This window comes from Vanessa cardui, chromosome 18 (genome assembly GCF_905220365.1).
Source record: "Vanessa cardui chromosome 18, ilVanCard2.1, whole genome shotgun sequence".
Taxonomy (NCBI): domain Eukaryota; kingdom Metazoa; phylum Arthropoda; class Insecta; order Lepidoptera; family Nymphalidae; genus Vanessa; species Vanessa cardui.
The window spans coordinates 9,543,939-9,556,551 of NC_061140.1; the positions used below are offsets into that span (position 1 = coordinate 9,543,939).

Consider the following 12,613-nt stretch of genomic DNA (forward strand, 5'->3'; position numbering starts at 1 on the left):
GCATTTAATTGCCAAGGAAGTGTCAGTGATACTTTTTCAATTTCAAATAGCTTGTTAACTATTAATGCATGTTTATGATATGTGTTATGAGAGTAACCTTGGCCTTCAATACAGTGTTATGACATTTGATTCTATATCATAATTTATATCACATTATTATTGCATATTATTAATATAGCAGGAGCTATTATTATATTTAATTATATAACTTACTTTATTATATTTAATTATATATGTAAAGATGATCTGACTAGTTTATAAAGCCAGCTGGCAAAACCTACTAATTTGTTAAAATGTATATTGAAGAAAATAAATGATCTTACAACAATTCTATGATTTGTCGAAAATCTATTAAAAAATATAAACCTTATGGATTCTATTACTTAATGTAGTGTCGTTAGGCTTACTAAATTAATTATTTGAGTGTGTAATACTGCCGAATAATTAATGGATAGAGCTTCCAAAAACGAATGATTTTTGCTATAGTCGATTCTATCGCTAATAGCAAGTTAAAGAAGACAAAGAAGTAGTGAATAGCAATAATAATTATTAATAGTATTACTCTAAGGCATTAGGGAGCGATACACACGATACCGTCCATATTACTTATCGACAACAATCAATTGTGTATCGATATGCATAAAACGTGTTTAGCTCAAAGTTGTCATTATTTAAATTTTAATATTTGTAGAATGTATTTAATCTCTTTTCTTACAATATAGTTATAAAAAATGAGATGAAAGAAAAACATTCAAATGGTCTTTTCAAAGAAATATTTTGATTATCGTTTCAATTATTGTCGCTGATTGATTTTCAATTGAATTCTATTTATTCTGTCGGTGAAATAATTTAAAAATTCCTTCAAAGATATAAAGAACTAGGAATTTATTTCATAGCAACCGAAGTAAAATGACCAGAAAGGACGCTGGTAGAAATTCGTGTTAAAATTATCGCAAAAAGTCACCCCTGTCACCTCCTAGGATACTCTTTGCTCCTAGGCTCCCAAAGGGAATACATCAAATTATCGATAACCCTGTAAAAATTTGATTTGAAAGAAATAAGCTGTCTCTTGTGATTCACCATCGACAAAAACATTAGGCTAGTGTTTTATAAAATTAGTAAGGAATTAAATTTTTGTTTTTATTTATATGTATTGGGTGAAAGTAATAGATTTATATAAAAAAATCACTGTATTATTAATATATATGTTATATAATTTAACAGCTTATTAAAGTCTGTAATTTTAATCTGTGAACTTATTTTATGGAATAATACTAACTGTCAACACTGCTCCCTCCAAGAGTCCAAGCAGAAATGTCAAAATGGCGTCAACGCAGGACGCTTGGTATATTTCTTTACTTGGTTTAGCGGAACATTTCCGCACATCAAATCCTCCTGACATAAAAAGTTGTATTCAGTGCCTTCAAGCTGTATTTAATTTCAAACCACCACAGAGAGTCGAAGCTAGAACACATTTACAACTCGGGAATATCCTTTTGACACACACTAAAAACATCGACTTGGCGAGATCGCATTTGGAACAGAGTGTAAGTTTTTTTGTTATTTTGTTGCCTATGTGAATAAGTGTGGATATGGTTCAAGCGTTACGTGTAAGCTCTAATGTGTATTATGTGTTGTCTTATCAATTTTTGCGGGTAATAGACGCGAGAGGTTTCCCTTAGAATGTAAACAATGATGTTGAAGTGGGTCATATAGTGTTTTTGTTACAGTGGTGTTTATCTCAGACTATCAATGGGTTTGACGATGTCAAGTTCGAAGCGGCGAGTGTGCTGGCCGAGCTCTTTGAGCAACAGGGTCAACCTACACACTCCAAACCTATCCTACGAAAAGCAATCGAACTATCACAGCACAGTGTTTATTGGCACTGCAGACTAATATTCCAATTAGCAGTGAGTAATATTATATATATTATTGTTTCGCAGGTCCGAATTTAGCTCAAAATTAAAAAGCTGTAAAAATTTAAATCTAAATCTCAAGTATGTAATCTATATTTTTAATTTTTCTTATTATTTATCACTTAATAAACTATCAAATGAATTCATATAGGAACTTTTACTTAAATTTATGTACAGTATTAGAATTTATATATATGTGTATGATATATTATTTATAATAATTGGAAAACAATTACGTATAGTCTATTTTTATCGTCCAACCAAGGAAGGAGTGAAGATAAAATAGTCTTAGATATACATTTACCATGCAATTTGCTGACAGATCAGCTATATCATGTTCTATTAACAGTTCTTGATTAATACATCTTTGTGTCAAAATACAGCACTATTCCACTAAACTCTGTACTTACACTTTAATTTTACTTCTGTTGTTTTAAAAACAGTTTTGCAATTGTTAGGAATACCAATTTTTCATGAATCATAACGAATATCATATATTATTTATTTAACCTTTGCAAACTAATACCAAAGATATTTATTTCGTTAATTCTATGTCCATTTTCACCTCTTGTGATTGGAGTAGATTAAAGATACTTATCAAACAGTATTGATATGAAGGATATTTACAGCAAATCCATGCAACAGAGAGGGAATATGAAGTGGCTAGCAGTTTACTAGGTGTGGGAGTGGACTATGCCCAGATTTCCAATGCTGCATACACACGAGTACTGTTTTTGCTCAGTAGGGTTATGGTATGTAACATTTTATTCAATTAATGAATTTCACTAATATACTCCATATTTACATTTTTTTTTGATATTCAATGGAGAAATAATCTGTGTCTTTGAATATTTTTAATGAAAAGTATGCTTAAAACTAAAATTATTAAAAATTTGAAGTACTTATGATAAACATTGATGCAATAAATAATTGTTTGTTCCATATGTTTAAAGTTTTTAAAAGATTTCTGTATAACATAAGCTTGAAACTTTAGCATTATATTTAATCTACAGAAATATCTCATTAACTCATTAACCTCAGCAGCTTATTTAACTTTACACTTCAGCCTATGGAGATAGAGTAGATTTATTTCATACCATCATTATCTTCCACACCTACTCATAGCAACTTATTTCACAGTCTATAGCATTCGTAAAGTGACTGTATGAGATATGCATAGAAAAAACTATAAAGTATAATAATATTATAGAATCTGATGCAGAAAGGTATTCACTAGGAAAATACTGAATAATTAATAGTGCATATATTCTTTTTTCAGTTACTATTAATAGACAAAAAAATACAAGAAGTTCTACCACTGCTTAATCAGGCTGGACATCTAGTTGAGACATGGGTTGGTAGTCCACACCAAAAAGAATATTTGAAAGTTTTCTTCCTAGTATTGCAGGTGAATATGCTAATCAATTCATTATGTAAAATGTAATGTTCTGTGTAACTGTGGACTGCTAGTGTATTTTTAATAGAAATTAAGTTTATTTTTCTATTGTAAGTGAAGATATTATGATGAAATTAAAATTTATATTAAGAAAATAAATTACTTGAAATATTTGAATTGTTGAAATTGGAAAATTGTTTGATATATGTAGCAAAATTTTCCTTAACTGCTGAACTGTTGCCCATTCCAATTTATTTTGTTAATTTAGGAATAAAAACTGTATTTTGTTTCATAGGAGTTAAACATTTTTATTACAGGTATGTCATTACTTGATGGCGGGACAAGTGAAAAGTGTAAAACCATGTCTGAAGCAGCTGCAGCAAAGTATTCAGACCATAATGGCACCAACATGGCCGGATGATGATGGTAAATAAAATTATAAGAAATTGTATTGAATATGAGAAGAAGTAAACAGCTAATTTATATGAATTTATTTTGGATTTGTGAATAAGTGGCTTTTTGAGTGTCAGTGAAGTTTTTTTCAAGTAAATTAAATATGTATACTCTATTTCAGCCATAACAAGCAAAAAGCCCTATGATAATAATACAACATTTGACGGCAAGTTCAGGCCATATAATTGGTTGGGAGCTTGATTAATCTGATATTGACTATTGCTTTGTGATAAAATGCAGTTTTAAGTTTCGGCAAAACTGTTATAGGAATTTAGAAGCAAAGTTAAAGTGTTGTGTAATAAATAAATATAAATTAATCAAGAACTTACTGTAGTGCACAATATAGTAAAGTGCTTCGATTATTTTAAAGTCTGTTTATTCTACCTTTCAAACGATTATAGTACACAGGCAGTCCTCGTCCTTACGGCATGTTAAGTTCCCGAAGTATGCGACGTAAATCGAAACAATTGACGTATGATCGAGGAATAGTGTCAAAACATTGTCGGACGTAAGTCGAGGACTGCCTGCATATGCTCTTCTGAAATATAAACAAATAAATAAAAACATTATAGACTATACGGCAATCGTGGTGTTCGGAGTTAAGAGATACATAATGGTCATGTGTTGATTGTTAACGCTACTGTTGCAGCGGTGTGCGGCAGCGCGGCGGGCGAGTCGTTCGTGTGGCTGTCGCGGCAGCAGCTCTACGTGCTGGTGTACCTCGTGACCGTGATGCACTCCGCGCAGGCCGGCTACATGGACAAGGCGCACAAGTACACGGAGAAGGCACTGGCGCAGATCGACAAACTCACCTGTACGTTCGTCATATCGCTTTTTTTTTTTTTATACTTATTTGTCCAGCCACAACATTTAAATCTCGTTTTCTGAGTTTGAATGTGTGAGCAAGGAGGTCGCATAAGGCGTGGCAGGGTTCAAAGGTGCCTCGTAATTAAAGTTAATGCGCCTTGCGCTTCAGAAGTTGAGAATCTAATTGGATGTTAACCTCAGTTTTGAATAATAGGAAATTTTAATAAAATACTAACAGTATGAAAAAGTTAACTATTTTAAGTGCAATATATATAATATATATTTGCATCGTTTTAAATTCGAGATAAAAGCTTATTTATGCATCTTCATAAGTTATCATCGTCTTTTAACACATTTTCTTTCTCAACTCGCCCCACACGCCTCTTTCACACTTATATCAAGTATCACACAACCATCAATTTTTAGCTATTCTCTGCCTTTTCATTTTTTTTAAATTAATGTTATATATTTTTTTAATAATCTAAAAAGACATTGACACCACATTGACATTGACACATTTTGATGATCATTTAAAAGCTTATTTATGCATCTTCATAAGTTATCATCGTCTTTTAAGACATTTTCTCCCTCAACTCACACTTATATCAAGTATCACACAACCATCAATTTTTGGCTATTCTCTGCCTTTTCATTTTTTTTAAATGAATGTTACATTTTCTTTAATAATCTAAAAACACATTGATACCATTTTTATTTTCATGATCATTGAAAAAATCTTCATCGTTATTACATGTGCAGCGAGCGAGGAGGGCGGCGAGGCGGGCGGCGCGGCGACGCTGAGCGGCGGGCCGCGCGGCGGCGCCGTGCTGGCGTGGCGCCTGCGCATGGCGCTGCTGGAGCACGCCGCGCTCTGCCGCCTCGTGGCGGGCGGCAAGGCGCATGCGCTGCACGAGATCGCGCGCGCCGCGCACCTGCTCTCCTCCGCGCCCAGCGGTACGACGCACTCGCGATCGATATTATTAAATGCTTTTCTGTTTCTTTCTTTTCAAAAATATAAATTGTTCATTTTTAAAAGTGAGCATAGTTACTAGCTCAATTATTATATGAGACAACATCACATACATTACTCTGATCCCAATGTAAGTAGCTGAAGCACTTGTGTTATGGAAATCAGAAGTAACGACGGTACCACAAACACCCAGACCCAAGACAACATAGAAAACTAATGGTAATCTGCATCGACTCGGCCGGGAATCGAACCCGGGACCTCAGAGTGGCGCACCCATGAAAACCGGTGTACACACCACTCGACCAGAGAGGTCGTCAATGACTGCTTAATTCAGTTTTAATTTTTTTGGGTATACCTTAGACATCACGCATTTCATTTTCATTATGTAACTATTTTCCTTAATCTTTTCGTAGTAAACTGTAAATTATATCAAAAACGTATATTATATATGTGATGTGAGAAAAATAATCTGTCATATATATAGCTAATTAAAACTGTATATTAACAGCGAGCACGGCAGCGGCGCACACACCGCAGCTGCACTGCCTGCTAGGGCTATATGCCATGTCAATGAACTGCATGGAGGCCGCCGAAGCGCAGTTCCACACAGCCATACACGTATGTTAAAGTCAAACCCTAATAATGTGTGGAGAAAGTTATTCTTAAGCTTAAAAAAATATTTAGTGTGTTCGAAAATAGTCAGATCATAAATGCTATTTAAACATGTTTAGAAATTGAAAGTAAAACTGATCTGACCTCCCCCCTTTTTCTGCAACTTATAGATTAATTTGGCCTCATATTTTATTCATCTCGTTCTTGTCGCTGAATAAAAGCATCGTGAGGTATTAACCTGCAACACGTGTGTCCACAAATTAATGAGCAGATGGAATGGCAATCTGGAATAAGGTCCTTTTCCCCAAAAAAGAGAAAAGCCACTTAGCCTAGCAGTGAGAGATAAACACAGAAGCTCTACTAAATAAAATAAAGTAGAAATGTGGAAGATTAATTTACAAAAGAAAAAAGTTACACTTAAATCAATCCATTTTCATCTATAAGAGCAATTAATTTCTTCATATTTTTAATACAATGTAGCATTTCTATATTGTTTGTTTCTTTAAACAGATGTCACAAGAGAGAGACTTATGGATGTTCGCGAAACTGAACCTGGCCATTGTATATTTACGAGGAAGGAGAGACAACGACTTAGCACAATTGATGGAACAGGTAAATGACTGAACAAAAGTTGGCAACATTCCTAATTGTTAATGATACTTATGGTTTAGTAACAGTAAGGAATGCCGACGACTCGCCTGATAACATCCGGATATATTTTTATGTTTTTTATTTTATGTTACTTAATAATAATTAGTCTTAATATACTATTTAACTTTTTGTAGGTGAGGCCTGAGGCGTTACCTGCGTACGCACACGGACTGCGAGCTGCCTCTTTCTACGTTCTAGGACTGCAAGCCTTCTTTCAAGCGCGATATAACGAAGCAAAGTTAGTAGTGTTAATATAACCATATAAAACTAAATTTTTAATTCGAGTTTTTAAAAACATATTAAAACAAAAAGATCAAATTGACATACTATGATAAAAAAGTTTAGGTAAATAATATTAAAATATTATACCTCATTTGTATACATAATTGTATTGATGATTGATTAATGAGTTTAAAAAATAAAACCGAATCAAAGTGTTACTCAGTGTAGTTCAAATAAAAATATTATATTGTAACTCGAGAAGATACAAATTAAATGTTTATAAAATATATTGAACAATTAAATAATGTGCATCTTATGTACATACTTATATACCGCCAAAGAAGATAGACTAGTGTAAAAAGCTATTTGACAATGTGAAAAATAAATTGTGAATTATTGTAATCAGTGTATATTATGAGTTTATAAATGGTTATTTACTAACGAAACTTGAAAATAATACTTAATATATTCAAAAATGAATAAATAAAAATGCATTTTTTCAAACGTTTGTCACGTGACACAAAACGCTCCTGATTGGCCGGGCTTATGATGAAGTCACTTTCTTGTGAACCTTGCTTTTCTACTATATGTACCGCAGATTAAAATACAGCAAAGTGACGTCACCGACCCCATTGCAGCGCCATATTGTCCAAGTAGCGTTTTCGCGCGTTATTTAAATATGGAATTTTTAATATGATATTTTTCGGCAAATATGTATTAGAAATAAAAAAATCAACTTACTTACTGGGTTCCTTAACCTCTACTAAATAATATAAGATGGATTTTAAAAACCAGTCAAATAGCCTATTATAATTTAATTTTCTTTCAGACGTTACCTCAGAGAGACACTGAAAATGGCGAACGCGGAGGATCTGAACAGGCTGACTTCCTGCTCGCTAGTGCTGCTCGGGCACATCTTTTTGTCCATTAATAACTCGCGAGAGAGCATGAACATGGTCACGCCCGCCATGCAGCTCGCCAGCAAGATACCCGACGTGCATGTACAGCTTTGGGCTTCGGCTATACTCAAAGGTAGATTTCATTTGTGTTTGCAAAGGTAACTTGTTGTATAACGACAAATAGCTCAAAATCGTTTAGCAGGAAATAACTTTAAACCTTAAACTTGGTAACCAATGTTTTTGTCACACCATGTTCTTAGTTCATAAAAATATTTCTTTTTGGTGGGAGGTTTATTGAAAGAATCTATGAATAAATTATCGCAAATAAACAGCAACCATATCCTAAAATATGAAATGTCTAATAGTATTTTTTGTTACTATTACAGACTTGTACAGGCTAGCGGGCGACACGGAGCGCGAGAACGAGGCGTACCAGATGCACTGCAACTTCTCGCAGGCGCTGCTGAAGGACCACTTCCAGGCCACGCAGCTGCCGCAGCACGCGCTCGTGCACTGGACCAGCGGCGCGCCGCCCGCGCTGCCGCCGCCGCCCGGCGCCGCGCCCGCCACGTAGTGCGGCCCCGCGCCCCGCGCCCGCCACGTAGTGCGGCCTCGCGCCCCGCGCCCCGCGCCCGCCACGTAGTGCGGCCCCGCGCCCCCGCGCCCCCGGACGGGACGCCTCCATGTGATTACTTTTGGTTAAATACTTAACTAATATATGACTATGCGAAATATTATACATAAATATCAAGCAAAGTCGTTACACTTGAAAATCAAATTATCTGTTGTAATTTGCACTTAAAACATTTTAATAATTACTACTACATATATGTGACCGGCGTCGTCAGACAGGCCTAATTATTATTGTTTCTAAAGTCGTCTCTCGATGGATCTGATGCCTGGATAGAATTCTGATGCAGAAACAAAGCTCCGCCTTAGAAAGAAGCAAACGGGATGATTTAAATCGTACATGACACGTTAAGTTACTTTGAAGCATCAGTATGCGACTTACGTGTAAATTTAGCAGCAGTGGTAAATTAAAGATCGATATCATTCCCAACCTTCAATTCGCAATTTTTAAGAAAAATTATCCTCAGAATGATGATTGTCCATAATAATATGTGTTTCATCAATGCAGCTGTACGGTTTCAAGAAAAAAATACATTTAAAATTGATACCAGCAATGATTGATTTAAAAAAATAGTGAAATTCGGTTTAAAAGTTATTGTTAGTACCAAATTTTTGATTACAACTAATTTATGTGACAATAAAAATCATATCAAAACACCATAGAAGAAAATTAAGCTTGTACGAAATATGCCTTTACTTTTACTAAAATATGTTCTACATAATTTTGTTCAAAAATAGGTTCAACTGTCGATGACAAATATTCTGGGTTATAACATTCAGTCGTATAATTTATATAATTTTCATTACTATCAAAATTCATTGTATCTTATTTAGGTTCTTAATTATAATTATTATTAGATTTATTTTATTACGCAATGGAACGAGTTTTAGTTATTTATTTATTTTCAAAGATTTTTTTTTCGATAATATATATAGTAAATGAAACATGTTGAGATCTTGTATTATAATATTCTTAACCAACAAATACGAAGGGAGAGCAAAATAGTGTCCCATTTTGCACAATTTGTAACAATCGGAAGGAAACGTGGATTTTGCAAAATTCAATGGACTGATTTATAGCATATAATAATTATTGTACATACTATGTGTCAAATATGAACTTGAGAAAGAACAAAGACGTCTCATATTTATTATTTTTATTAGTTACTTGTTAGGGTGAGAATGTTGTTGAAAATGTGTCTGGTTGATTAATTTTAGTTGTATCGATAAATTGAGTATTCGTTATTCACGTCTCAATGGATGGATCTGCCTTTATGTTAGATTCGTCACAATAGCTGTTAATACTTCTTTCCATTCTAATATTATTTTTATATAGTAGCATAGGGAATGACTGCTTCCGTTGTACTGGGATCCGTCCATTGGCACGTTACACCTCGTAGTCGCGTAAAGCGACGATTGTGTTGTAAATTAAACGACTATAATCTGTACACATTTTTTATTTTAATAATTCCCTGTAACAGTGTGATGTGGCCTTAACGAATGGGTACATTTGCTGTTGTTAAATATGTAAATAAAAGTTGAATTATTGTAAATAATAAAACTATAAAATATATGTTTTTTGCTATATACTGTCTTATTATTTACCCAAGTCCTGTTATGTTTTCTTATATAAGTATTATTAATTTGCGTTACAAGAGTATTCACTGCATATAGAAAACTCCCCGCCAGCCGGACTGGAGTAATGCGGTGGGTCGGGAGCGAGGTTGCTCTTGCGGTAGAACGTGTCTCGTAGTATAGCGCAGCGACCCCGGTTCACGTCACGAGGCTTGAGCCGCGATTGTTTCTGTTGCCAGCCGTAGTCCCAGTTGGAAGTTAAACGAAAATAAAACCTGTGCAATCAAATTATAACAATTGATGAGTAATAACTGTTTGAATATATGTTATAGAATAACACTAGATTAGCCTTTTAACGGATGTTAAAACATTGTAATGGGGTTTTATAATAATAAATAAATAAATAAATATGAGACAACATCACATACATTACTCTGATCCCAATGTAAGTAGCTAAAGCACTTGTGTTATGGAAAATCAGAAGTAACGACGGTATCACAAACACCCAGACCCAAGACAACAGAAAACTAATGGTAATCTACATCGATTCAGCCGGGAATCGAACCCAGGACCTCGGAGTGGCTTACCCATCGAAACCGGCGTACACACCACTCGACCGCGGAGGTCGTCGTTTGACAGAGGTGACAATCATTTGCGAAAGAAAAAAGAAAATGAGAGGAATAAAAAAATTAGAAATTCAAGTAGAATTGCATAATTTCTGCTAAATTTCTAGTAGTTTACACATATGTTGATTGAAATTAGAACATTAGGGATTTTTTCTAGAGGTGAGTTGATCCTGAAAATGAGGGAACACTTCTTTTTCGAAGTTTTGTTTAGCTTGCCCTACCACGGTCTATGCTCAAGAGTTGGTGGATGTAATCATTTATATTTAAGAGAACAATAAAGTCAAGTAACTCGATTTAATTTGGTGTAGTTTTACGAATTCCCATTAGGTGAAACTTCTAGAAGAGCTCCTTATGACAAATTAAAAACTCATTATTTTTATTTCTTTATAGGTAGGGGAACGAGCATATGGGCCACCTGATGGCTGATGGCCTGATACCATCATATAGACAATAGCGGTGTAAGAAATATTAATCGCCTGATGAGGGGGTGGCACCTATCCGGGCTTGCACAAAGCCTTATCACTAAGTATAAAATTATACCTACTTGTCTTCGGGAGATTTTTTATTTCTTGCTTTAAGATATTGCTGAGCTGCGCCTTTTTCAGTGCATCCATATAAAAGATCTAATATTTCTGGCTCTATGGGTTTCATGAGACTATCATCTTCTGACGGTATAATGTCATGTGTAGGGACAGGCCGCGCTTTTGCTACTGGTTCTTCATAAATCTATTACGTTAAAATAAAAAAGAGATAAAAATATATTTTCAAGAAAATACCACTAAACAGTTTAGATTTTTAGCTAAAATTTTAATTTTTTTATGACTTAAACACTTTTTTAAATTTTAAATTATGATTTAAAACTAAGCAGTACCCGCAGTAGTTCCTCTGCGAGTGCAATTGACGCATCGATTTCCCGCGCTCGTCTTTCTTTTGCGGCTAATAAAGCCGGCATCAGGTTTTCCTGATACCAAACTCTAACACGCCGATTCGATTTCTGCCAGGCATCCGCGTAAAATGCGTGAGACATTTTCTTGTTGGTGTTATATTTACTAATCCTTTATATACTGGAAATTTTGTGTACCTACTACGTCTGAAGTTACTAACAATTTTGATTGACATTCACATAACAGTTAAAATTTATTAAAATTAATAATTCTTGGTAACCTTTTTGATGCAATGATTTAACGAAACATTTTTTATTTTATAATAATGAGTATTTTATTTGACAGCCTTGTGGAAGCACCTTTGAGAATGAACTAACCACTCGTATATTCTACTGCCAGATATAATACTTGCTTAGTTTTGTTTTGTTCCGACTTGAAGTATGAGCTAGCTAGTGTAACTGCAGGCACAAAGAACGTAGGATTGCATTCCCACGTTTGAGCCGCACTGCCATTGTGAGGGAGTGTTAATATATTTGATCTGTGGGCAATGGTGCCCACTTAAACGGATGTCCCATTTTCCAGCGTTAAGACTGGTCAGCTAATATAACCTTAGCTCCATAACGAGTACCTACTAATTGCTAAATCAATGGTTTTACTCAAAAAAGTAAACAGTTCACTTGCCAGTTGTGTATATTCAAAATCAAAATAAACTTTATTCAAGTGGGCTTTTACAAGCACTTTTGAATCGTCAATACCATCGGTTCTGAAAGTAGATTCTATCGAGAAGAATCGGCAAGAAACTCAGTAGTTACTGTTTCCAACATTTAAAAAATACAAAGTCATGTTAGTTAATACAATTATTTAAATTAATATATCCTGCGTGGAAGTCAACAAGTATTAATTCCACGCTTTTTTATCATCTACAAAATCTTGTATCGAGTAATACGCCTTTTTTACCAATGTATTTTTATA

At 34.4% G+C, this 12,613-nt stretch overlaps 2 protein-coding genes across 2 annotated transcripts; one reads left to right on the top strand and one right to left on the bottom strand.

The window, feature by feature from the left end:
• Positions 1-1,286: 1,286 nt before the first annotated feature.
• Positions 1,287-8,557, top strand: LOC124537409 (MAU2 chromatid cohesion factor homolog). Its single transcript, XM_047114244.1, has 12 exons — positions 1,287-1,547; positions 1,731-1,910; positions 2,546-2,668; positions 3,196-3,324; positions 3,630-3,738; positions 4,415-4,579; positions 5,332-5,526; positions 6,051-6,160; positions 6,665-6,766; positions 6,940-7,043; positions 7,857-8,059; positions 8,313-8,557. Exons 1-12 carry the CDS (start codon positions 1,323-1,325, stop codon positions 8,498-8,500), a joined length of 1,833 nt encoding a protein of 610 aa, XP_046970200.1. The 5' UTR covers positions 1,287-1,322; the 3' UTR covers positions 8,501-8,557.
• Positions 8,558-10,016: 1,459 nt separating this feature from the next.
• On the bottom strand, positions 10,017-12,007 carry LOC124537410. Its single transcript, XM_047114245.1, has 3 exons — positions 11,629-12,007; positions 11,302-11,483; positions 10,017-10,406 (listed from the first exon to the last, which is right to left on the bottom strand). The coding sequence occupies exons 1-3, from the start codon at positions 11,782-11,784 to the stop codon at positions 10,196-10,198; spliced, it is 549 nt and encodes a 182-aa protein (XP_046970201.1). The 5' UTR covers positions 11,785-12,007; the 3' UTR covers positions 10,017-10,195.
• Positions 12,008-12,613: the final 606 nt, after the last annotated feature.

What these genes read in the sequence shown, in the direction of transcription:
- LOC124537409 (XM_047114244.1), top strand. Translation starts at nt 1,323, where the DNA reads ATGGCGTCAACGCAGGACGCTTGGTATATTTCTTTACTTGGTTTAGCG. An exon ending in TTTTCTTCCTAGTATTGCAG is followed by an intron (nt 3,325 to 3,629) that starts GTGAATATGCTA and finishes TTTTTATTACAG; the next exon opens with GTATGTCATTACTTGATGGC. An exon ending in GCGCGATATAACGAAGCAAA is followed by an intron (nt 7,044 to 7,856) that starts GTTAGTAGTGTT and finishes ATTTTCTTTCAG; the next exon opens with ACGTTACCTCAGAGAGACAC.
- LOC124537410 (XM_047114245.1), bottom strand. Translation starts at nt 11,784, where the DNA reads ATGTCTCACGCATTTTACGCGGATGCCTGGCAGAAATCGAATCGGCGT. An exon ending in TCGCAGAGGAACTACTGCGG is followed by an intron (nt 11,484 to 11,628) that starts GTACTGCTTAGT and finishes TTAACGTAATAG; the next exon opens with ATTTATGAAGAACCAGTAGC. An exon ending in AAAAAATCTCCCGAAGACAA is followed by an intron (nt 10,407 to 11,301) that starts GTAGGTATAATT and finishes TTGATTGCACAG; the next exon opens with GTTTTATTTTCGTTTAACTT.